Source organism: Gorilla gorilla, chromosome 1, assembly GCF_029281585.2.
Source record: "Gorilla gorilla gorilla isolate KB3781 chromosome 1, NHGRI_mGorGor1-v2.1_pri, whole genome shotgun sequence".
Taxonomy (NCBI): Eukaryota; Metazoa; Chordata; class Mammalia; order Primates; family Hominidae; genus Gorilla; species Gorilla gorilla.
Window position 1 is genome coordinate 54209234 of NC_073224.2, and position 26664 is coordinate 54235897.

General features: G+C 38.4%; 1 protein-coding gene across 12 annotated transcripts in view; it reads right to left on the reverse strand.

Moving 5' to 3' along the window:
- PPP1R12B (protein phosphatase 1 regulatory subunit 12B) overlaps positions 1–26664 on the reverse strand; it is a 237926-nt gene that overhangs the window by 33440 nt on the left and 177822 nt on the right. Inside the window, exons 1-2 of one of the 12 annotated variants that reach the window (XM_031013847.3) lie at positions 15348–23703; positions 14986–15213 (exon numbers count right to left, since the gene is read on the reverse strand). The exons of 10 other annotated variants lie outside the window; for them this stretch is intronic. In XM_031013847.3, coding sequence (XP_030869707.2) covers positions 14986–15087 — 102 coding nt within the window. In that variant the 5' untranslated portion in view covers positions 15088–15213; positions 15348–23703. Of the gene's footprint in view, positions 1–14985; positions 15214–15347; positions 23704–26664 lie in introns of those variants that run through there. One more of the 12 variants, XM_055368287.2, reaches the window with a different exon arrangement.

The window sequence follows — 26664 nt, forward strand, 5'->3', positions numbered from 1 at the left end:
GAAGCACAATTAAGCCAAGAAAGTTTTCAGATATATGGCTGTATAGTATGGCTGTGTATACCGTATGACCTTCACTGAGGAGGTTGACATAAAATACAAACACTTAAAAATTGAAAAACACAAAAAATAGGTTAGCACTATCAAGCAGCAATCAGAAAAAGCCCACAGGGTTCCTGGACATGAAAAGGCAGATTCCACAGGGTTTTCGAGAGGCCTAGATTAATTTTTCCACAAATGAGAGCATGTGGAGGAAGGTAATGATAATGGTGCTCACTTGTGATTCCCATACCAGTTTTTGTCCCTATAGGCTTACTGTAGGAGGTGTTCCCTACAGCCACCTAGGAAGTTGATGACCTATGCTCTTACTTCTGCTTGCCAGGAGTAACTGAAAGCAAACACCACAGTCTGTTGTTTATTAGCTTTTAAAGGCTTGTTAACATTCCTTGTTAACAATTTCTTTTTGGGTAACCTTTTATAAAATGCGTAGGTGATGAGTGATCCAGCAGACAAGGCGGTAGACAATTTACTTAGATCCAGATATTAGAGAAAACAGAGCTTGCAAGTTAATCCTTGATCTTTCCTTGCTATCTCTAATTCCCTCCAGCTTTTACCTGACTTTTGGAGCTATGTGGAATCCTTTATTTCTTATTTTTTTAAATATTATTGCCTTCAGGGGCTAACCTTAGCAATGTCCTGGGAAAGTCAACCCTACCAATTAGAGGAGAGTAGATAAATCTCCTAAAACCTCAGAGATTAGTGAGCTTTGGATGCAGTAGGGGTAACACAGTTACCTTAATACAAACAATATTATTTCAAAAAAGGAAGAAAACTGGACTTCTAAGGGTGAATTATTCTCACTGTAATAGAAATGGTTTCCTTTCAGGTTTTTAGCCTAAAAAGAGTAAGACAAGATAGCTTAAAAGTATATAGGGTTTAATGTTTAATTCCCCCAATTCTGATAAAATGGCTTTGGTTTTTAGATCATACTTCCTAACTAATTTTCATTGGTGGAATACCTCTAGAAACTATTGTTTTGCTTAGCTTCTTGATACCCTAGATAATCCGGGGTTTGATGAAAAAACACTAGTTGGATTTAGGGAGAGAGAAGATGGGGTTTCTTGGGTAAAGAAGCAGAGTGGCTGGATTGACTCAGAAGACTTAACTTTAATTTTTCCTCTTCATCCTCCTGTCATTCAAACTAAGCACAGATCAAATCAACTGTCAGACTAACACGACTTCATTCAAGAAAGCTGACTGCCAACCCTGCAGGGAGACTACTAAGTAAAGCTAGAGGAGATAAGACAGAGTGGGAGTTTGCCTAAGTAACCTCAGGGGAACAGTGAGCCAGGAAGTGACATCAGAAGAGGCAAGCAGAACATAGGGTAGGGAAATGAACAATGAAGCTTCTCCCAGAGAAGAGGATTCTAAGAGGTCAGCTGAGTGGGCAGGAAATAAGGGGAAGTCCTAGAACACAAGGCTTAGGGACTCCAGCCAAATCGATGATCCTTTAGAGGCTAGGAATGCGGACTCATCTTATCTATGCTCTGGCAATGGTCCCATCCTTCCATCCTCCTCCTCTGTACACTCCCTCTCTCTTCTCAAAAACAGAAGTTAGTCTACTCTGTAAGTAGAGTCTGAATAGCTTATCTGCACATGATGATATCATATATTTTAGAAAAGGCATGAATCTTTTCTCCAATTGGTAGGTTAATTCACAAATTTATTATGCTGTATGCTCTAATCTGGAAGTCTTAGAACTTCTCTAAGTGTTTTTGTTAAAGATTGTTTTGCTCTACCTTCTATTGAAGACAAATGATGGCCACTAAAATGAGACTCTCTAGTGTGTCTGAACTAGATAGAAACTGTTCAAAGAAGGAATTACTTTCACAGCTTTTATGGCCCAACTGGGGACAACAGATAATGTAAATGAGACTCTAGAGAAGAAGAGACTAAAAGCTGCTCAGAAACCAATATGAATACAGAGAGTAGAGGTAAAAAGAATGATTAGCTGGATAGACCACAGTTTTAAAAATGTCCCCAAACTAAGAAGCAGACTTCTTTCTTTCATACCTCTTGAAATTCTCCCGTAATAATCTCATTGCTTGGGCCTGTTTCTAATAAAAGAACAGAGTGAAGATCACCATTAATTCAGATGGCAATCCTAGAAAGGGACAGAAACCAGACTGGTTTTGATTTGTGAAATGTGTAGGGCCCTCAAAACACCAGAGACTGGCTTAGAAAAATCCCCACAAAAGCTTTTAACTTGAAAGTTATCAGGAGTTCAGGAAGGCACATAATTAAAACCAAACTCCTTCTACCAAGTTTAAAATAAAATTGTGGCTCAGGAAAGCTGGGCCCAAGGGAAAGGAATGAGACCAAGTCACATGTCTGCTGCCAAGGCTGAAACTGGTTTAACTCATGTTCCTTTTGGAGTCATGGCTTGACCCCACAGTGATGGGAAAAAACTTCTATTTACATTTTCTCCCGAAGAGGGACTAAGCAGAAGGAACATTTTATATTATGTTCTTGTGTACTAGCTGAGCCAGGGGAAACAATTTGAGCTATTCTGGGATGGTCTACAGAGAACCATCTTCTTTCCCTTCAGTTTTCTCAGAATATTGACTGATGATGAACAAGCCAATGATGTGAGTGTGGCTGCAGCAAGGACCCTTCAAATTTTCAGAGGTACTGCAAACCTAATCATGGTCTGAGTTAATTGCAAAATAGTATAATTTTGTAACTTTTGAGTTTAAGAATCATTCTGGTTTCATATATAAGTCCAAGAGAGACAAAAGTTTTCCATCCTTCTATCTTAAGGGAAAAGATTTCTTCATAATTCAAACAGACAAGATTCTTAGGAAACTTGAAATAAAGAGAATCTACCAGTCTCTAACTTTGAAGTGAAGCCTGCATTGTTCTAGTAATTTATCTGGGGATCCTGCATAATCTGGAAATAAATGTGAGGGTGGAACAAGAACTTCCAAGATTTATGCAAAGATGTGACAGTAGAGGGCAATGATAATGAGGCCTATGCTGTTTTTTATATCAAAAAAATTAATATCATCAAATTTTCAATTTCATTAGTTTTCTATTGCTGCCAAAACAAAATTTAGTGGCTTAAAACCCATTTATTATCTCACAGTTTTGTAGGTCAGAAGTCTGCACAGTTCTGCTGGGTTCCCTCCTCAAGTTCTCAACGGTCTGAAATCAAGGAGTCTGCTGCTGGCTTTTATCAGGAGCATCTGGGGAAGAATCTGCTTCAAGCTCATCCAGGCTGTTGGCAGGAATCCAGTCCTGTGAGGTTTCAGGTACCCACTGCCTTGCAGGGTAGTGGCTGCTTACTGCTTGCAGAAGCTCCTACATTCCTTTTCACATGGCCCTTCTGATTTTCAAACCAGCAATGAAGCATTGAGTTCTTTTCGCACTTCACATTTCTCTGGCTTCCCGTTCCATCATCTGCTGAGAAGGCTCTCTGCCTTCACAGGCTCATGTGATTAGCTCAGGCCCACCCAGGAAAACCTCCCTAACTTAAGGTCAACTGTGCTATGTAACAGAACAATCATGCGAGAGCTATCTTGTCATATACGTGGGTTCTACAGATCAGGTGAGGACCTTTTGGGGAGGCATTTTAGAAATTCCAACTATCACAAGGATCTCCCTTAAAAAAAATGGTCTAATTTATCTGTAACATCCTAAAAGAAACATCCATAGCACATGGCCTCTCAGCTGCACTAGGTGATTACATACATTCAGAATCAGGGCAATACCAAAAGTGCTGTCTTATGCAGGGAAAAAAACAGGCGTCCATGTGACCTGGTATACATATGTGTAAGAGAGTATACTTCCAAGGAAAAATAAACTTTTAAAAGCAAGTATTAAATCACATATGTCTTCATCATATTATGTCTTGATTTGTCTTTACTGACTACTTAATACATATAGAACAAAAAGTTAAACATAGTCAAATACAGTATTTACATTCAGTTCATATTATAAATATTTCTGAAAAATCTCATATGCCAGATTGTGACTACCCTATCAATTTAAGGCATGTAAAAATGATATCATGTAACATCATCTCACATATTGCAGCACATGTCACTATATTTTAAAAGAAAAACCATTAAGTTCATTAAATGATAGAAATAGACTCATCTTTTGTTGTCTCTATTGTGCTACCTAATATTATTAGAATTTTAAAGCTCTTAGCATCTATGCAGACCTGCACCTCCCTTTTGTGAATATTCCCAGCTTCTGAGGAATTTCTGGATCTTTTGGAAACTCACAAAATGCACTCATTGTAGAAGAAAAGATATGGATATACTAAGGCCTCCATAAAATACCTAAGGCAAGCCATTTTATATGTATAATTCATAAACGCTTGTGATTCATAAATGCATTTGCAGCCTCCGGCATATTTTCCATCTAGCCTTTCACATGCTGTGTACTATATAGGATGAAAATGACCAACAGGGGAATGAGGAGCTCTAAAACTTGTGTGGCTCTAGCACATGGGTCACATTTCTCACATTTAATATCTATATTTACTTTCCCCATAGCTTGGAGTTTTAGGTTCACACAGATGTGTATGGGCATCTGAAACTATGAAATACATTCAGATGATTTTAAAAAAAACACAGCCTCAATGAACACCTGAGAAAAGAAGCCTGATCAGTCCCTCCAAAATATTGTTAGAATACAGCATAGAGTATATCGTAAATTTTAAAAGTCCTTATTTAGGCCTTAAATCCCACTGTTTGAGTTTCACTCCATTTCTCTAATTGAGATTCCAGGTCTCTCCCCACTAGCCTGTCATGATGTTACTGACCACCATTATACCTATTTAGGAAGTAAGCTTTCCATGAAGCCTGGGAAGAGACGAGTTTTTTCATATGGTAAATGTCACAGTCCAGCAGCCTGTTTGGGTAGCAGTAACTTTATTTTTATTTGGACTAGGCTGTGAATCAAAACTTTTACAAAGGAATTAGTGAGGCTCTCCAGACCTCACATTTCATGAGGAAATAAATATTAATACTTGGGACCTAAGTAACATAGGGTAGACCTTTTTATTTCTGAGTAGATTCCACAGGCTTTTTCTCTTTTGATTCCCACAAAAACCAAAATATTAACTCACATATTTTGGAGTGACTGATATACTAGCAAATTGCAATAAACAGGAATCTGAACTGACTTGGGAAGACCTATGGTTAGCCTTCATGTTAGAAATAAGATTCTCAAGTGTGTGTGGCCTCTGACTCCTTTCCAGATGGCTAAATGGGATAGGAGCGGAGAGATCAAATCTCAGGCAGCAGCATTCATTCCCTGCATTTACATTAAGCACCTGTATGTGCCCAGCCTTGTGAGTAGTACTTACAGGAATAAAATCGACAATTACAGAATCTAAGACATGGCTCTTTGATCTCAAAGAGCTCTTCTCTGAGGAGGTAAAATATGCACACTCATAAAACAGAGTGTAATTCAAGAAAGTTGGCCGGGCACGGTGGCTCATGCGTGTAATCCCAGCACTTTGGGAGGCCGAGGCGGGTGGATCATGAAGTCAGGAGATTGAGACCACCCTGGCTAACACGGTGAAACCCCGTCTCTACTAAAAATACAAAAATTAGCCAGGTGTGGTGGCGGGCACCTGTAGTCCCAGCTACTCAGGAGGCTGAGGCAGGAGAATGGCATGAATCTGGAAGGCAGAGCTTGCGGTGAGCAGAGATCGCGCCACTGCACTCCAGCCTGGGCAACAGAGCGAGACTCCGTCTCAAAAAAAAAAAAAAGTAATTGATTAAATGCAATCAAATGTTAGACCATCTAGTACATACAGTAAATAAAAAGGGGTAGTTAGGAAAGGGAGAGACCAATACTGACTAGATATTCTTGGCAAGGCGATAATGGAAGGAACAAGCTTAGTGGATACATCAGCTTGAAGTCTGAAACTGGGTGGTCATGAAAAATGACACTATTATGTGTGACTTGTAAGTGATCTTACGTAAGTTGGGGCCTTGCGAGGGCCACAGTCATCCCAAAATGCTACTCTGCCTTGAAAGATGAAGTTCAGAAGGATAAAGAACTGAAGCTTTCTTTGATTCTTCCACTTTCATACCCCCAATAGGGAACTTGAGTCTTCAAATGCACAAGGTTCTTATTTAGGGGGCTAAACCACCTCCCAGAGCAGAACAGGTATTTTAAAATGTAGACTTTTGGGAAAGGGGATGCTTTTGTAGTTTATTTTCTTGGTTTTGGCAGGGAAGGGTCTCCTCAGATGAGAAAAACCTCAGTAATTCAGGCCCTACTAATTCAGAACTTGTTACAATTTAACAGGTCCTGAGTTTTATCATAGATACTTATAAATACTAAAATTATATATATATATATATATATATATATATATATATATATAGAGAGAGAGAGAGAGAGAGAGAGAGAGAGAGAGAGAGAGAGAGAGAGAGAGTGTCTTGTGCTGTCAGAGTGTACTGGCATGATCATGGCTCACTGCAACCTCTACTTCCTGGGCTCAAAGTGATCCTTCTGCCTCAGCCTTCTGAGTATCTGGGACTACAGGCATGCACCACCACACCTATTTTAAAATGATGTAAAATTCTGACTTTGGCTGGGCACAGTGGCTCACACCTGTAAGCCCAGCACCTTGGGATGCTGAGGCAGGAGGATCACTTGAGGTTGGGAGTTTGAGACCAGCTTGGTCAACAAGTTAGTGAGGCCCCAGCACACCTATAGTCCCAGCTATTAGGGAGGCTAAGGCAAGAGAATTGCTTGAGGCCAGGAGTTTGAGGCTGCAGTGAGCCATGATGGTGCTACTGCACTCCAGCCTGGGTGACAGAGCGAGATCCTGTCTCAAAACAAAACAAAACAAAATTCTGACTTTTTACTAATCTAGGTTTGTCTGTTCCTGTAATTCTGTTACATTTTTCCTTAATATAGCTTTTGTTGTCGTCATCTCTCTTTCCAAGTCAGATTCAATAGTCAGGGATACTAGTAATAATCTAGGAGCTATTTAAAGAAGAGACAGTAGTTTCAATAGAACAGTTACATGCCTTACTGGTTAAGGCTGAGGCTCTTGATCCAGATTGCTGGCTCCAGCATTTACTAAGTTATGTGATCTTACATGATTACTTAACTTCTCTGTTCAGTGTCCTTGTCATTAAAATGAGATAGTAAACTTGGTGTTTATGGTTATCAAATGTATTAAATGAGACAATAAATGTAAGTGCTTGGTACAGCACTGACAAAGAGTAAATGTTCAATAAATTTTAGCTATTGATATTACCACAGTTCTCCGTACTTTTTTCTATTCTCTCTCTTGTCCCTCTTTGGTCTTTTGGTTCTCCCAATGTTTGTTGGCTGCAAGAGGAATAGGCTCAAATAAATTCCTCAGCACTCAAGTAAAGGGTTTTGATTATTTGTAGATTTTGATTATCCAGGCTAATTCCTACTTCCCTTTCTAATCTACACACACTTAAGGTCATTATTTTACTGTCTGGATGGATATATGTCCTTCCAGACAACCAACCATGTAAAGTTGATTTTGGAAATCAACGCAAAACATTTTTTAAAATGCTATAATATACTCTCATCTATTTTACAATTTTATTTAAATCTAGAATATTTAACTTTTCATACAAACAACTTTTAAAATAGCCACTTGCAATTTTATGTACAACTCCCATATGAAAATGTTGCTTTCATAATGAACTATGAAGAGGTTAAAGTCCAGACACACTTTCAGTATCTTTATCTAATCATGTCACTGGTAGAACTCTTTCCATGCTGTGTAACCAAAGAAGGCTGTTGGATTTTGGAACTGTTATGAGAACTAACATCCCAGTTGTGGATAACCATCACTCACTGCATGATAACCAGGTCAAGAATAGAATAAAAAAAGAGGCTTAAAAGAAATAAAAAGCTGATGAAAGCCAACTTTGATTGTTTCCCTTTGGTCTTCTTACAGTAATAAATTGCCAGCTCACCCAAATATTATCAGATTAAGAAAAGAAATTAAAAACCAATGCTGAATAGTCTGGGAACTTTTCCAAACTTTAAAAAATAATCCCTTGTCACACAGCTTAGGTACTTGTCACACAGCTTAGGTTAGGTACTGAAAACAAAACTAGAACCCAACACAAAACTCATAACCAATTGACCCTTAACTAAATTTCTGAATCCTTTGAGAACTGAAACTCATCACCGTAACGTAAGTTTGACCACAATACCTCTGAACAAAGAAACCAGATACAAGACCTGCTGTCTTCCTGCATGTGATTCCAGTGGTGATGGAACAGGAAAGCGCCATTAGAAAAAGAAACATATCTCTTATCTGCTTGTGGTTACTCCTCTCGAGGTTTACCCTCAGCCCTTCCCTATGTTACATCTACTCCTTAGACAAGCTCACCACTCTTATGGCTTCAATCATAAATATCAGTATTTTTAGCCCATAATTTTCTCCCAAGCGTCAGACCAACTACTTTCTGGAAATCACTATCTGAATGTCCCAAAGTACCTCTAATTCAACATATCCAAAGTGAAACCATTTCCCCACTCAACAGCATTTAGCCTCCTGTGTTTGCCAACTCAATTTTGTCACACTATTTTTTTTTTCTTTTTGAGACAGGGTCTCATTCTGTTGCCCAGGCTGGAGTGCAGTGGTGCAATCATGGCTCACTGAAACCTCGACCTCCTGAGCTCAAGCTATTCTCCCACTTCAGCCTCCCAAGTAGCTAAGAGTATAGGCATGTGCCACAATACCTGGCTAGTTTAACAATTTTTTGAAGAAACAGTTCTTACTCCATTGCCCAGACTGGTCTCAAACTCCTGGGCTCAAGCAATCCTCCCATCTCTGCCTCCCAAAATGCTGGAATTACAGGCGTGAGCCCCTGCACCTGATACTTATCATACCATTTTCTACCCAGTCACCTAAACCAGAGACCTGGTAGTCACTCCTGACTCTGCCCTCTCTCAGGCTCATCCTTATCTCCATTCTATCAGTCCATATCTTATCAATTCTACCTTCTAAACAACTGAATGCTTCTCTGTACTTCCCAGAAAAAATATCTCTGCCTAGGCCCTTAACATATCTCACCCGGAATACTGCAATCAAAGGCCAGTGACCTGATCATGTCCTGACCCTTCTCCCAGTCCAGCTTCCATAGCTGCCAAAGTTATTTCTCTAACATGCAATTCTGAGCACAGCAACTTTACTTCAAATCTTCATTCCTTTATTCTTTATCCACAGGATAACTCCCCAAATCCTCAAAATTATATACTAAGCCTCACATGACCTGGGTTTGCTAAGCCTCCTGTCTCATTTCTTATTACATTTCTAAATATATCTTTTGTTCTAACCACACCGATATGCAGCTCTCAGAATAACGCCATTATGTTCTCATATTCTTTTTCTACCTTTGTAATGTACTGTTTCCTTCTTTGTCCATCTAGCTTCTATTGTTCTCCAAACATCAGGCTAATGTATTAACCACATGGCTGATCTAAAACACCCTGAACCTATGTCTTTATTAGAAAATTCACCGCCCTGCTGTTCTAATTCTTGATTTTCTTTATCTCCCCAATTAGACTGCCAATTCTTTGAGGGCAGGAACTGTGTCTTTCATTTATGAATTCTGGTGTCCAATATAAAGCCTACTACAAAGCAGATGCTCATAAAATGTTGTGGGAGGATTCACAATAGGGCAGGTGGCTTTGATACACATTTATCATGGAACTAAAAATTAGAGTAGAAGGGCAGGACACCGCTTGCAGGAAAGGGAGCTGATGTCTTCGAAGCTCCCAGTCTCTCTGGTCAACAAACCAAGAATTCAGATGCCATCTCCCCCAGCTCTACGTAGGACATGAGTTAACTAGGCCAGTCTCTACTAAGAATTCATGTAATGGGTCCAAATGGGAAAGCTACTTTTATTCCCACAGGTTTTACTATTCTAGGAAGATTCCTTGGGCTGAACAATTATTGCTATTGATTTTCCTTGAGTGAAATAAAAAACCCCCAAAACGAATACACTCCTGTTTTTAATTAGGCGGAAAAAAATGGTTAACAGATTGCACTCTTAATTAGCATTGTTCATCCAAGTGTTTCTCATTCCATGACAACGGATTATAAAGTGGAGTAAAAATGGATTCCAGATTGGTAGTGCATCAGATGTAGTGTTGGATGTATAGAGGATACGATAATATGCTAAAGAACTGTTTGGTACTTGTCAGAGGAAGGCACAAAGCACATGCAAAAAATAATTATCAACACTGACAGTCTGGAAGGCAAAGAGGCAGAATGCCTCTGGCCTGCTAACCAAAGTTGCTATGTAGACAAGCTCTCATGAAGGCAACAATCCTTTATCATCCAATTATTTATCAAATGTACCCTAATTAGTTTGTAGGACTGGTTATAAAACAAAGCTAATTGATTAAATGTTCCCTTTATGCACATTAATGGCTGACTGAAAAATATTATGTAAAATCTTTGTATTTTTTTGTTTTTGTCATTTTTTTAAATTGACATGTTAGAACTGAAGGAATAGCAATCCAGACTAAATGGGAAAATGCTACTGATCTTGCTTTATAAATACAGGTCAAATCCTATTATAACAAATACCAATTCAATGAAAATGTGCCTAATTAAAAGATTCCCAGGGTTCAGCTAATGACCCACTTACTTCAAGATTTATTCAATATAATAAATATCAGATAAGCACTACAATTTGGACATACTCTAGCATTTGTTTCCTTTAAATATACCCTGCATTGAAAAAATTTTAAATTAGCAAATAAGAAAAATTTGAGAATACTGACCAAAGATTACCTGGCTCTTACTTTTAGGATAATTTAAAAATGCTAAACCATCTACATTGAGTAGTTCCTAATTTATAGAATTTATAAACGTTAGACCCAATAATATACATAGTAATTAAAAATCAAGAGCTAGAAGTGTCTAATGTATTTGTAGTTTAGAATTTTTTCTTTACGAAGACTCAGAAGAAAAATAATTTTTTTTAATGTTGGAAAATTACTGTCAAAAGAAAGTTTTACTACTAATTGTATGAACCCAGCATCTTATATTAGGGTTGTTTCGTGGTATGAGAAAAGAGACTGAGCTTTCAAATTCTCATCAATATCTACCTGGTGTGGTTCCCATTAGAAATGCAAGTGAATCTGAAAGTTTTTCCGCTTTTCCTGAGTAACAAATCAGAGATGATCAGAGCTGTTACTAAGGGAACTTCTCAACTTTTAGACACAAAAAAGATACTGAACTAATGGAAACTTCATATGAAAGCCAAAAGTAGCAGTAAAAAAAATTATTTCATTATTTAGGATCAACAGAGACCAAAATAGCAATATTAGGAGCATACCACTTATAACAGTCATTCTTAGTGTCGGTAGGAGCGAGTGAGGGCATGCCAAAAGGATGGATGAAATTTTCTCTAGTGAGGAAGAGGGATGTGTTTGTTTGTTTGTTTATTTATAGACGGAGTTTCGCTCTTGTTGCCCAGGCTGGAGTGCAATGGTGCAATCTTGGCTCACTGCAACCCCCGCCTTCCGGGTTCAATCGATTCTCCTGCTTCAGCCTCCCGAAAAGCTTAACAGGTGCCCGCCACCATGCCAAGCTAAGTTTTTGTAATTTTAGTAGAGATGGGGTTTCACTATGTTGGCCAGGCTGGTCTCGAACTCCTGACCTCATGGTCCAAGAGGCTTCAGCCTCCCAAAGTGCTGGGATTACAGGTGTGAGCCACTGCGCCCAGCCGGGATGTATATTTTTAAAAACCATGTTTAATAGCATAATTTTGTGTTCAGAGAATTAAAAATGTTTATTATTTTCAAAATACAAACCAGAGAAGGTAAACAAAAATCTTCTTGGCTGGTGAGGACAAGCACTATCTTCTACATATGAGTGATTTTTCATTAGGGAGTATATCAGCTGCTGTTATGAGTTTAAAAGTAAACATATATAATACAAGTTTGTTTTCTAGTCACTGAAAAATCATCCTGCCTTTTGTTTTCTCAAGTTAAAAATAATAACTTGTTTGACTTACAGTTTATAGTTTGCCTTTACTACTGCTTGAACATTTGACAAAGGGTACGGTGTCCAAAATATTCTCTCCATGTGAATAGCTATTATTTAAAAAATTCTCTCTGAGGATATTTTCCTTATATGGGGGCATTTACTATTTAGCCCTGTTAACAACACTCAAAAAAAAGAATCAAACTTTTAAATGCTGGCTGAAATTTCAATCCTCCGTTTTGAAGAATGTTGGATCAGGTGCTGTTCCTCTGTAACTCTGTGCCATCTCTAGAAGAAACTGTATGTATGTATACAAACAAGTCAAAGAAGTTTGGAAGAGGACAGTAAGAGAGCTGTCCTGACTTTAACTCTGAAATGCACACAGAAACTTCCCAGTATCTTTACTGTAAAGACTCAAGCATTTCCACTTTTCTAGAGAAATACAAAGACCCTGAAGCCCATAAGGTCTCAGGTTCTGTGGGCTCCATGGTCCCAGAGAGTATGACTGGGATTTGAGAACCAGGCACAGGAGATTCAGTTATGGCCTGCCAATTCCCTCCCTTGGCCTATAAATACAGCTTTCCTCCTTTCTGCAATTTCGGTTTCCTGTGTCTCCATCAAGGATAAATTTTGGACTCCCACAGCTACTTAAGCTTTTAACTGTCATCTTTGCCCTTTAGCATGTTCTTAAACTTGACCTTCAAATATAGTTGAGATGTACTCCAATGTTGCTGGGAATATGGGGTTTTAGAGTCAGAGAGCTTGGTGCTTTAATCAAGGCTCTGCTGCTTACTAGTTGAGCAATGCTAGGCAAGCCATTTTTCTTCTATGTATCTCAGTTTCCTCATATGTAAAATAGGGATAGCAATACCCACCTTTCAGGGTGGCTGAGGATCAGCCAGTTACAACCAGGCATCAAAAGACATATGAGCACAACAACACCATCACAAAACCAGTTGTTAAAATACACTCAAAACCAGTTTTTAAAGAGTACCCTAATTAGTTGGACATAGAGGAAATGAACTAGGCTAGGGAGATCTTAAGAGATGAAATCTTCATTTTATAACCAGTCCTTAGTGTCAGCAGCCACCAAATGAGTCTTGCATATCTTTCTCTGACATTAAAGACATAAGCAACATAATGGAACATAAGTGGTATATGAAAATCAACATTCTCTTTATTATAGTCTCAAGCCATTTGGACACTGGAAGTTGGTTAGAGTAAGTTGATGGTATTGTAGGAATCCACGGCCAGTGACCACTAAAATTGGGAAGCAGTCTCTTATTAAGCCATCTGTGTTTTAGTTTCCTGTAATTCAGATTTTCTCCCACTGTGACCTCTGTCTAAAAGGCAGGGATGAGGGGTGGTGAAACGAGGGTAGGGAGGTTGGATGGCAGCTGTTAGAAGTGAGACAAGACGAAAGCAGTACCTAACTCTAAGAAAGCAAAGGAAACACAGAAAGGGAAAATGGGGGAAGGTCACCTAACAGGTTATTGTTGACTGCTCACCACATTGCTCTGGGAGCTATGGTTATAGCGGTGAAGAGACATTAATAAGGGGCTCTTTACAACTAAAGGTACTACTCAGTATAAGAGGGAAGGGAGCAAAGATAAACACTAACTGAAGTAAGGTGTTCAGTTTTGTGGACCTCAATTGGTAGCCACCAAAAAATACCCAACAGCTAGGGGGGTGAAAGCATTCTGTGGCTCCTTGAGAAAAAAAGGTACCAGTCTATGTGTTGAAGAGACACTCCTGGAACTCGATGACAGTAACATATATATCGGAGCCCCTCTTGGTGCTCTCACAAAAACTTGTGAATAAAATAACTTCGTAACAATATTCTTTTGGTATTCTCATCCCTAGCTGAGGTCTTAGACCAACATGCCATATACCAAATTCCACTACATGGTAATTTATACTGGTAAGAAAGACATTGAAAATGCATACAAAATAATTGGGGGGAAAAAAAAACCCACACTAGTCTATCCAGGCTTCTTGCAAATTTTCTCCCCATAGCTCCCTAAATAAGGAAGCTATGGCTGTCCTTCTGCTTACTCTGTATATACAGCAAAGCACAATCTAGTTCCTGAAAAAGTAACTGCTATATTGCCTGCTACCTAATATGCCCATCAGAGCTTCTCATCCCTTGCTATTGGTAGCAGTTCTTGCTTTTGTCAGCTTCCCACAGAGGAAGACACTAAATCAGATGCAAATGCCCATATGTAAATCTCTTCACTGAGACATTCATTAGAGAAAATGGAGAAAAGTCTCAAATGGCTCTACCTAGGACATCACAAACACCTCCATACAGCTGGTTGTCGATGGCCAAGAGTTAGTTCTTTGGCTTTTAAGCAAGACATTTCCTGAAGGTACTTGGTGATTAAGGAGTAAGGTTCCAAGTGGCCATAACTCCTTGCTCATTGCTCATTTTGGTCTTTCTCACAGACAGACATACAAAATAGGCAAAAGCATACTCTACCTCACATACATACATACATGAATACACACACAGAACTTGCAAAACTGAAGTTTAATGTATATAGTTGTGTGGCCATTTCGGAGGTTTTTCTCTTGAAACATAGTATTGACTCATAAAACACAAGAAAGTCAGTGACTAAAATAGCTGTAGAAATTGAGAAAAGCCTTGTAAGATAAAGCGATAAGGACTGTAAAATCTTACTGTTAAGCAGTTTACAACTGATAGTTAAAAGCTAAAAGGCAGAAACTGTAGCCCGACATATTTAAGTCTGCTTTTACTTAAGACTACATTAAGTATTATGAACCATAACCTCTTGCAGAGAAACTTACAGGGTCTTTACTTGCAATTTTTTTTTCCCTGTACTGATTCCCATATGCTCTGAAATCCCTTTGCTCTAAACCTAATGCCCCAAGTTATATATATACACATTCTCTACCTTTGACACAGCTATGAACATATGTAAATAAAAAATGCTGCTTACTCGGAGCGTCTTGGCAGTCGGGGAGGGAGATGCTGGGGGAGAATCAGACTGAGATTTCCTATTCCGAGTGAATTCTTTACTTCGGGTATATAAAGAGGACATGGTTCCTCAGGATGCAGATAGACACTCAACCACTGGATTCTTCACACAAAGCTGGGAAATTTCCCCTGTAGGTTACCCTCACAGAATCTCTCCTTTTGAGTTGATGCAAGATGACTTTGGATAGAACTAAATAAAGGATAAAAGCAGCCCTGTAAATTATAGTCTTGAGCTCTGAACCAGTCCCCAGTTACACAGAGTCTGAGTTCCATCAATATTTTCAATTCAGCTTTGACCACAGGTTCTCAGGACTGGTAGCTTACCGTAGAGGGTATTGTGCTGAGCAACACCTTTTATGCCTAGATTGAGTCCTTGATTCTCCTCAAAGGACACTTCTTATTGAGGCTTGCTCTCCAATAAAACCTGAGTCTAGGTTCCTGATGACACCAGATTAAATCCTGGAGGAAAGACGACCTTGGATCCTGCCGGCAGCGAGTCTGGGAACTACTATCACTTTATCCAGAGGGAAGAAATACAAATCCTGTGGAAATCATGCTGTCTTTCCTTAGCTTGACTCCACTGGGCTGTAAGGCATTTGGAACTACTATGATAAAATCAGGTCAAACAACTTAAAAAACAAAAACGAAAAATGATAAATAAGGAACCAAGAGTTTATAAGAAGGAAGCAGTCTGAGGAAGTCAAGTTTCCCTAAGTCCTCCCAGACGAAGCTGCTTTTACATATAAACACTCACAGTCATACACACATCTTTTCCCCTCCCCTCTTCTATTTTCTGACATTCCAAATCCCTATTCGCTCAGTGAGGAATGCTGGAGAGGAGCCAAGGGCAAAGATTCACTTTCAACTCAGAATTCGGGTTGCCACTTGTAGGAGGAAAAGAAACCCTGCCAGCTTCTAGGAATAAAGGGAGGCTCTTTGGGGGCATGCTCAGAGGCAAACCTCACCAACCTTCCAGTGTCCCCTGCCTCAGAGTAGGCAGCAGTCTCTAAGGCTGATTGCTCCGAATACTATGAGAAGGGGGATTTTTCAACTTCTAGATCTCTTAAGTAACAACGCCCAGACAGAAAAATTAGTCAAAGCACCTTCAGGCCCTTAATGTTCAATTTTAATGAGATGCCATTCCTGTTGCACCGTGAGGAAGCAAACTGAAGCTCTGGCTCACTGCAAAGAAAGTTATCTGTCCATTACAGACCTTACTGGCTGGATCTGTAAGTACAAAGCTTACCAGAGTTTCCTAAGATGCCACAATCGGGAAAATGACAATGGAAAGTGGTATAAAGGTGAGGGAAAAGAAAGAAGGGTCAGAAATGAAGAGAGAAAACAGACAGTAGTGCAATTGCAAGGCTACAGGACTCAGTAGTACAGGGAAAATGAAATTAAAAAGAGAGGAATTTATTTGCATAGTGTTGAAGGATTTTGGATTTGACCTGGAAGAAACATCTAAAATTTAATCTTTTGCACTCTGTTGTTACCACTACACTAACCAAAATTTCTAGGCCAAATGTTTTCTAAGCCAACTGGTTTATCCCCAAAGTAACAACCCTCTTTTCTCTGGACTCTTGGAAACTCTATCCTGCTTTCCCTTTTTCCACATGAAATTTATACTCTTCACTTCAAACTTTCTCAATATGCTATTCTTTTCTCTCTAATTGCCTTGACAACTTCTTTATTCCTATGATTAACTTTGTGAAATTAAATCAAGGGAAGTGATCAGCTACTTGGAAGTTGGTCTGAGGAATATAGGTTGAAAAGAGTTTTACAAACTCATTCTTTTAGATTGAGAATGAATCAGAACCCCTTTATTAGGGGTCCTGGAAATTATTCCGTCTTCCTTAAGAAGACTGATAAATTCTATCATAAACCAGAATACAGTGTGTCTCAAAGGCCAACTGTTGCCAGGTGCAATGGCTCACGCCGGTAATCCCAGCACTTTGGGAGGCCGAGGTGGGTGGATCACATGAGGTCAGGAGTTTGAGACCAGCCTGACCAACACGGTGAAACCCTGTCTCTACTAAAAATACAAAAAATTAGCCAGGCGTTGCGGGGGGCACCTGTAGTCCCAGCTACTACACAGGAGGCTGAGGCAGGAGAATCACTTGAAACAGTGAGGCAGAGGTTGCGGTAAGCCTCGAGATCGTGCCATTGCACTCTAGCCTGGGCGACAAGAACAAAACTCTGTCTCAAAAGCAAACAAACAAACAAACAAACAAACAAAAACAACTTGCCAATTATCTTGGGAATTCAGATCTTATATGATGTATATTATGGATATAGCTTATATAGCTAATCTCATCTGATAAGGTGAGTCTCCATTAGATCTTTTCACTTAAAGAAATACTGATGTAAACCTAAATACTAACATTCCCATGCTTGGTAGCATGACTGGCTAGGGAAAGGTTAGTGACACTTTTTTGATATGTTGAATGAAAGTCACCGGTTTACATTATTCCTTAAAGGCATGGCAAGAACAACTTGATCAGACACAGTTTCCTGACCTGTTTCTGTAAGAGTCATACAGTGATTTCACACTCACTGGCAATTAGAGAGGGAATGTAAACCTCTTTTACTCCAAACTGGCCTCTTTGTCTCTTTTTACTTCTATCTTATGTCCACTTCTAGGAAGTAGTAACAATGACAAACTCTTTTATATTTTATAAAGTCTTTTAACATATATTATCTCACCTGATCCTCTCAACCACACTGCAAAGTATACCACTGTACAGTCATGCCCTGCATAACCGATGTTTCTGTCAACAAACCACACATACAATGGTGGTTGCATAAGACTATAATGGAACTGAAAAATTCTTATCACCTGGTATTTACTTTTTCTTTTTTTTTTTTTTGAGACGGAGTCTCAGTCTGTCGCCCAGGCTGGAGTGTAGTGGTGCAATCTTTGCTCACTGCAAGCTCTGCCTCCCGGGTTCACGCCATTCTCCTGCCTCAGCCTCCCAAGTAGCTGGGACTACAAGCGCCTGCCACCATGCGCGGCTAATTTTCTTTTTTTGTATTTTTAGTAGAGACGGGGTTTCACCATGTTAGCCAGGATGGTCTCGATCTCCTGACCTTGTGATCGGCCCGTCTCAGCCTCCCAAAGTGCTGGGATTACAGGCGTGAGCCACTATGCCCGGCCTAACCTGGTATTTACCATACTATATTTTAAATCATTATTTTAGAGTGTACTTCTCCTTCTACTTATATATAAAAAAGTTAACTGTAAAACTGCCTCAGGCAGGTTCTTCAGGAGATATTCCGAAGAAGGCATTGTTATGATAGGAAGTGACAGCTCCACGCAGGAAGACCTTCCAATGGGATAAGATGTGGAAGTGAAAGACAGTGATACTGATGATTCTGACCCTGTGTAGGCCTAAGCTAATGTGTGTGTGTCTTCGTTTTTAACAAGAAAGTTTTAAAGTTAAAAAAAAAACAGATAAAAGCTTAGAGATTAAGAATATAAAGAAATATTTTTGTACAGCTGTATGTGTTTGTGTTTTAAGCTAAGTATTACTGCAAAAGGGTCAAAACATTAAATTTTAAAAATGTATAAAGTAAAAAAATTATAGTAAGCTAAGGTTATTTATTATTGAAGAAAGAAAAAACATTTTTATAACTTTAGTGTAGCCTAAGTGCACAGTGTTAATAGTCTATAGTAGTGTACGGTAATGTCCTAGGCCTTCACTCACCACTTGCTCACTGACTCACCCAAAGCAACTTCTAGTCCTGTAAGGTGCATTCATTCACGGTAAGTGCCCTATACAGGTATATCATTTTTAATCTTTTACCCAGTATTTTTACAGTACCTTTTCTATGTTTAGACACACAAATACTTATCATGTTCCAGCTCTACAATATTCAATATAGTAATATGCTGTACAGGTTTGTATCCTAGGAGCAATAGGCTATACCATATAGCCTAGGTGTGTAGTAGGCTGTACCATCTAGGTTTGTGTTAAATTCACTCTTTGATGTTTGCTCAGGGACGAAATTGCCTAAAAACTCATTTCTTAGAATGTATCCCTGTCGTTAAGGGACTTGTGACCGTATTACTATCTTACAGATGAAGAAAGTGAAGTTCTGAAAGGTTAAGTGTCTTGGCCAAAGACACACAGCCAGTAAAAGGGGAGCAAAACGCAACTGCCTGAAGAATAAACTTTGGTTGATTAAAGTAAAGTAAAAACAGATCTGAAAATATCTACCAATTCAAATCCTTCAGTAAAATTCTGGGTATTTGAGACACTTGCAGGAACACATCAGATATACAGAGAAACAGAGATAAATTCTCCAGAAAGTTGAATGTGAGCTCTTTCTTTCTTCACTTGTCTTTTTGTAGATTTAATTTTTTTCAACCCAGCCAACAAGCATTTATTGTTCCTTTCTGACTGAAAAGATATTAATTCCCCTGTAAAAATAAGAACTGAATGGAAATATTCTTGACAGACTTCTACAGGATGAGCTTTGCAAACAGCCACTTGTTTAGAAAATAACTCATTCCAGATAAGCAGGATAGGATGTTGAGTTCATCTATTTTATTTCTTGTAGGTAAAAAAGAGGGAAGAAAAAAGTCTATAAACTTTAGGGCGTTGTTATAATGGAATTAAGAGCACCAGGTAGTCGGCTCAACAGAGTTTCCAACAAATATAAGAACTATCAAATAGAGGAACTGCATATGTTAGTTTTTGAGATAGGACATATCTAATGTGTGAATAAGCCAATAAAATGTCTCATGATGTGAATACTAATCATCGACTCTCATTGACTCAACTCTCCCAAAAGTTAGTAAAGGAAGAAATTAATGAACCAGTTGAGTAATTTCTACTTTTTCCTTTTTTTATTTTTTTAAATTAAAAAAACCTAAATGGCATGGTTTAAGGGTGATGTTTGATAAAATGCTCCCCAGTGATGATTTCCAATGCTAGCAATATACCATGGTGCCGTACACATGGTTTGGGAAGGGTGTGTATTTGAGGTCAGATATCCTGGATTGAAATTCTAACCCCTGCTTAACTGACTGATATGATCAAGTTCTTCAGCCTCATTGAATCTTACTTGGTTCATCACCCAAAACAGTGATAAGGATGCTTATTTACAGAGTTGTTATATGGTTTAGGATACACACACACACATACACACACATATACACACACACACATAATCATCCATCACAGTGCCTAGCATGTGGTCATGCTCAATACATGGTCATTATCACAAAAAAATACTTGGTTAACATGCACGTGCATTTATAAAATATATGTAAGAATCCAAATGAAAATCTGAAGCAAAGAGCTTAAATACCAGTTTTTATATTCTATGCATTTATTTTCCTTGTGATTATGTAAAAGGTTACTGAAAAGGACGACAGAATCTCCTTTTCAAATGCTTTAAGAAAAAACTTATCTCTACCTATCTTCCTCCTTCCCTCTTCCCAGCTTTCCTTATTTCTTAGAAGGCAAAGAGCCCTGGCAATAAGAGGAGGGTACAGTGGTGAGGTAGTAGCCTGGTCTACTTGGATCTAGTTAGGGGATTGGCTTTACACAAGGGATTGAGCAAATAAATAAACATATTGAAAATGGCAACTAGGTTTCTCATTGTTAGAGAAGGCAGACATAAATACAAAAAAAAAGGGGGGGGAAGCTAGAAAGAACCCCATGTTGGTATGAACTCATGATTTTCAATATAGATAGATAAAGAAATAAAGATGTAAATGTACATGTATATGTAAGCAAATGCATCCATATGTATGTCTTTCCTAGCTCTGTCCACTGAAAGGGGCCTGGGAAGAGCAACACTCCAGCAGCATTTAGCGTACCTAGTGCCCAGATCATTGTTTCTAAATGCCACTTTGTACTAAGAGGAACAGGGCTCCCTGGAGAAATGGCTAATTCCAGAGCTGGGGTAAGGAAAGAAAATGAGCCTGATCTCTTGTGCTAGAAGATGAGAAAGTCCTCAAACAACACTTAAATGATATGACACAAGGACACAGAAGCCTGCTTAAAAAGCCAAACCTGGGATAATAAGAGCATCATAATAAATAACGACAGCAATGAATTATAACCCACTGACTAGGAACCCATGAGTACACACTGATATAAATAAATGAATGAAAAAAATAAATAGGACGAGAAAAGCTTCTTGCTTACAACAGAATGCCTACTAACAAATGTAGAAGGGGTAATAAAGTTAGAAAAATTACCATTTGGCAACCATGACTGTAAAATCAATCCAAGAAAGAAGTATTAATGGATGTTCAAAGTAGTGGGTAAAAGTAGAGGAGAAACTGGAGTTTACACAATCTCAAAGTACCACATCAGACAACATTTATTAATCACAAAAGAGGAAAAACTAACTTTACCATGGAGAAACCTGGCAGACGTCATCTCAATCCAGTCATCAAAGACAAGACCACTAGTAACATGACAAACTGACAGCATGAAATGAGAAGAGTACAGTATCACTTCTATGACACTGTGGCCAAAAATGCATAAGCTGGGTCTAATCATGAGAAAACACTGAATAAACCTAAACTGAGGGACATATATGACTGGCCTGCTATCTTCAAAAATATCAAGGTCAGCCAGGCGTGATGGCTCATGCCCGTAATCTCAGCACTTTGGGAGGCTAAGGAGAGCAAATCTCTTGAGCCCAGGGGTTCAAGATTAGCCTGGGCAATGTCATAAAACCCCGTCTCTACCAAAAAAACAAAACAAAACAAAAAAACCCAAAATTAGCAAGGCATGGTGGCGCCCACCTGTAGTCCCAGCTACTCAAGATGCTGAGGTGGGAGGATCCTCTGAGCACAAGAGGCAGAGGATGCAGTGAGCTAAGATCATACTACTGCACTTCAGCCTGGGCAACAAAACAAAACAAAACAAAACAAAACAAAACAAAACACCCCGAAAAAACCAAGGTCATATAAGTCAAGGAAAGTCTAACTAGAGATACACAAAAATTGGGTATAGTGATCCTGGATTGGATCTTTCTGCTCCCATGGACTTTATTAGGACAACTGGTAAAAATGTGAATGTGTCACGCCTGTAATCCCAGCACTTTGGGAGGCTGAGGCAGGCAGATCACCTGAGGTCGGGAGTTCAAGACCAGCCTGACCAACATGGAGAAACCCCATGTCTACTGAAAATACAAAATTAGCTGGGTGTGGTGGCACATGCCTGTAATCCCAGCTACTCGGGAGGCTGAGGCAGGAGAATCATTTGAACCTGGGAAGCAGAGGTTGGGGTGAGCCGAGATCGCACCATTGCACTCCAGCCTGGGCAACATGAGTGAAACTCCAGTTCAAGAAAAAAAAAAAAAAGTCAATGTGATCTCTAGGTAAAGGGTATACAGCAATTCTTTATTCTTGAAATATTTCTGTAAGTTTAACAGTGTTTAAAAAAACCCAGAGTTTTTTCATCTCACTACAGTGAGAAAGGGGCACAAAAAAGTGACTTTCTTTTTTAATTCCTGACAACTTTGAAAGATAGTCTCTCTTTACAGAGGACTCTAAGATTATATGTTCACCAAAGAATTGGGTTTGCTAATGGAAACAGGCAGTCACTTGGGCTGAAGGTACAATGAGGCTCATTATTAGGTTATGAATCAATTTAGTGGCCACAATCAGATCAATAAAAAGTGAATAAACAGAATAGCAAATGTTGGAATGCATTACACATAGCAGACTAAGGTATAGGTATGCTTTTGTCAAAGGTGTTTGAACCAGAGGCACTCTATCTTGAATACGGGCTGGGTAAATAAGGCTGAGACCTACTGGGCTGCATTCCCAAGAGGTTAAGGCATTCTCAGTCACAGGACGAGACAGGAGGTCAGCAGAAGATACAGGTCACAAAGACCTTGCTGATAAAACAGGCTGCGATAAAGAAGCCAGCCAAAACCCACCAAAACCAAGATGGCGATGAGAGTGACCTCTGTTCGTCCTCATGACTCATTATACACTAATTATAAAATATCAGCATGCTAAGAGACACTCCCACCAGTGACATGACAGTTTACAAATGTCATGGCAACATCAGGAAGTTGCCCTATATGGTCTAAAATGGGAAGGAACCCTCAGTTCTGGAAATTGCCCGCCTCTTTCCTGGAAAACTCATGAATAATCCACCCCTTGTTTAGCATATAATCAAGAAGTAACCATAAAACCAGCAGCCCTTGGGGCTGCTCTGTCTGTGGAGTCATTCTTTTATTCCTTCACTTTCTAAATAAACTTGCTTTCACTTTACTCTATGTACTTGCCCTGAATTCTTTCTTGCGTGAGATCTAAGAACCCTTTCTTGGGGTCCAGATCGGACTCCTTTTCTGGTAACAAAACCACAAGGTCCTTTAAGGCCCAAAGGAGATCAACAGTTAGGTGGAAATTACCTAGTCTTTCAAAAATGTCTCTGCCTCGTCCTCAACTGAATTTTTTGGTAGGTTAGTTTATAAACTTCTGAGGAGGTACAATATACAGTATTTTAGTTCAGATTTAGGCAAGAAGGTGATGAGTCAAGTATTACCAGTTAAGAAGTATAGTTTAAGATCTCTGTTCCTCCTTTTGGAACAGGGCAGTCATTTTCAGTCCATTTATGAATATAAGATCCAAAGAAAATATTTTTATTTTTATTTTCAACTGATACTTTTCTTCCATCAACTAACAACTATTAAGTTCTTATTCTATGCAAGGTACTATTAGGGATAGGGATATACAAAGTACTGTAAGACATGATTCGTGTCTTCAAAGTGATTATAGGAAATCTCAAAATTTATATCACTAAAAAGATCTCCATACTGTTAAAAAATTAATATCAAGCCCTACTCTTCCATATATTTTTTATATAAATAATTTTTGATCTCATACTAAACAAACAATTTGTTTTTAAAGGAGACCATCAACAGCACACAGCCAAGTTGGAAGATAGTCTAGAATTCATAACAGCTTCATTTACTATTCTATGCTTTTATAGCGACGTTTTATTACTGGGTACTTAGAAGGGCCAAAAATATTACTTGGGGGCAGGAAATAAGAAGTTCTAAAGGAAATAGGAGGTTCTTTGTCACTTCTTCTTCTCTTTTGATTTTTCCATCTCAATCCTGTTTTAATTTATGCGATGTGAAAATCCTCCCTTTTTGGGGGTGATGGAGAAGATCAATAATGATAACTCACATTTAATGTTGACTCCTGCACAGATGCTCCTGAGTGAGGGAGACATATTAGGGACTTTACCACAAAATGAATCATTTTAGAGTAAAGAGTCAGCCTTAATTCCACATGTAAGAAAATGCAGAACAGAGAAGTCATGCAATTCTTTCAGTGTAATAAAGGGCCTTTGACACATGTTCTTTGTGAACAAGCAAAAAAGCTAAAAATCAGACCAACAAAATATATCCACTAATGGCTTCTACATAGTCTAGTGGGTTGCTGGGAGTAGGGAGAAGAGATGGTGCTATTTTGGAGTACAAGGCAGCAACAGAGAGGCAAAGCAAGACAGGATATACAAGTTGCACAGCATGGAGCTCACAATAACTTTACTAGCTGACAAAATGTTCCCAATCTTGCTCCCATATATTTAATCATGCCCTAGTGTTACGAATGTTAAGTCTCAGAAATTCATTTCAGGGTAATAGATTATAAAGGTCCTTTAAGAAAATCGTTCTGCAAACCTGTCCTAGAATTGGTTCAAGAGTTTAGTATTTTGCAATTAAATTTAACTTTAGCAATGACTTACAAAAAGCAGAAATGAAAACCTATCTCTTTTTAATGTGAACAACATAGCTTTTCCCCCTTCACACTTTTTTTGTAGGCCACATAGGCTAGAAACATCAGTAAAGGTATAAGGGGCAGGTTTGTCACGGGGAGGGGAAGGGGCAACACTTACCACAAGAGCTTTTGAAAATATGTGGGGACACTGATTGTCACAATGATTGGAGGGTGCTATTGGCATTTTAAATGCCAGGCTCAGGGATGCTGAATGCTTGCTATTCTGGAAACAGACCCACATAGTGAAGAATTACCCTGCCAAATGCTCACAGCACCTTGATGAGAAAAAAAAAAAAAATGCTTGAACTGATCAGAAGCACTAACAGGGTATATTATATCTTTTTTGATTAGCTTAAAAGTAGCAAAAGGGCTCTATATAGTGTCAGTTAAACACTGAATAAGTAGCTTTAAAGCATATGATTTATCTGAAATTTTTGTTAAGACTAAATATTTAGTACAGTTAAGAGTTAGGAAGAATTAGGGAGATAGTTTCCTCAAATTCATCAGATATTACAATTTAAATATGTGCAGTTGTACAGAAATTATATGTCAAGAAAGGTGTTTTGAAAACTTAAGGAGAAAGGTACGGAGGAGAAAGGTACAGAATTAATTTTAGAATAACTTTTAAAATAAATAAATCCATTTAGTTCTCAAAGATATCTGTGATAGTTAAGTTGTGCTTATAATCTGTATGCCAGGCAAAACGTATTACTGCCTGGTAGCAACACACTTAAATTTAAGCTCACAAGTTTGATAACGATCAGTTTCTTGAAAATGTAACCTATAACTTAAAGAAGGTTCAGAAATTCTATGTAAGTTTTTAAATTGTCATCAACTTGATTTTTTAAAATATTTTGTTAGTTTTCTTTAGAGCCTATAAATGAGGCTGAATGGTCCATCAGGTGTTAAGAAAAATAATTATTTCCCACTTTCAGTTAACTGCAGAGTTTTAAGGAAAAGGCCCTATGAAAAGCGATCTATGTATGATTCATTTAGAAATTTAAATATTTCAACTAGTCTTCATAGTTGTGAATTTGCAGTTGATCCAGAAATAAAGGCTGCTCTGTTCATCTGGGTTTACTAAAAATACTCCCAAACTTAACATCTAACTTCTTTTTTTTTTTTTCAATAATAACATAGATCCTGGAAGAGTATATGAAAGACTCTTCCTGATCAACAATGAACTGGCATGCACCCTTTTTGCTTTGCAGATACTTCTGACATATGCAATGTAAATGTTTATTCATTTATTAGTTGTCTATGTGCCATCTATATACACTTTATCTTCACGTTCTCAGGTAAAAATACTTTAAAATAGTTGAAGATGAAAGATGCCATTGTACTACTAGGTTTACCCTCTCATTTCCTTTATCTTCAACTTATTTTCTTTGTGTCGTCTGAATCCTCCAGATATCTAACTTTTCCTTTTTATGCCTTTCACATTTCCACTGGAGATCACTTTGTCCCCTTCCTTAAGGTTCTGTCAGGAATGATTTAAGAGTTGGTTCTAGCTAAAAAATATGGCTGTAGCTCTGAAGATGACATAAAAGTTTTTCCCTATGCCTAAGATTTCAAATATATGTATACATTTGAAAGAAAAAAACAGGGAGAGCATTATTTTTTTGTCCAGATTATTTTTGCTCATTGTAGGTAAAAAACAATCTGTGTATATATGTAAAAAAAACAAAAACAAAAACAAAAACAAAAACCTTTCAGTCCCTACATAATAACTCAGAAATAGAGTTTCTTCAGCCATAGCTATGGTGATGGGGGAAACAATTCCCAGGGTACACGTTAGCGGTCCTGTCAACTCTGTCATTCTCACATTGCAATGCCAATGCAATTCCACATAAACACAATTATGCTGAGGCAAACACT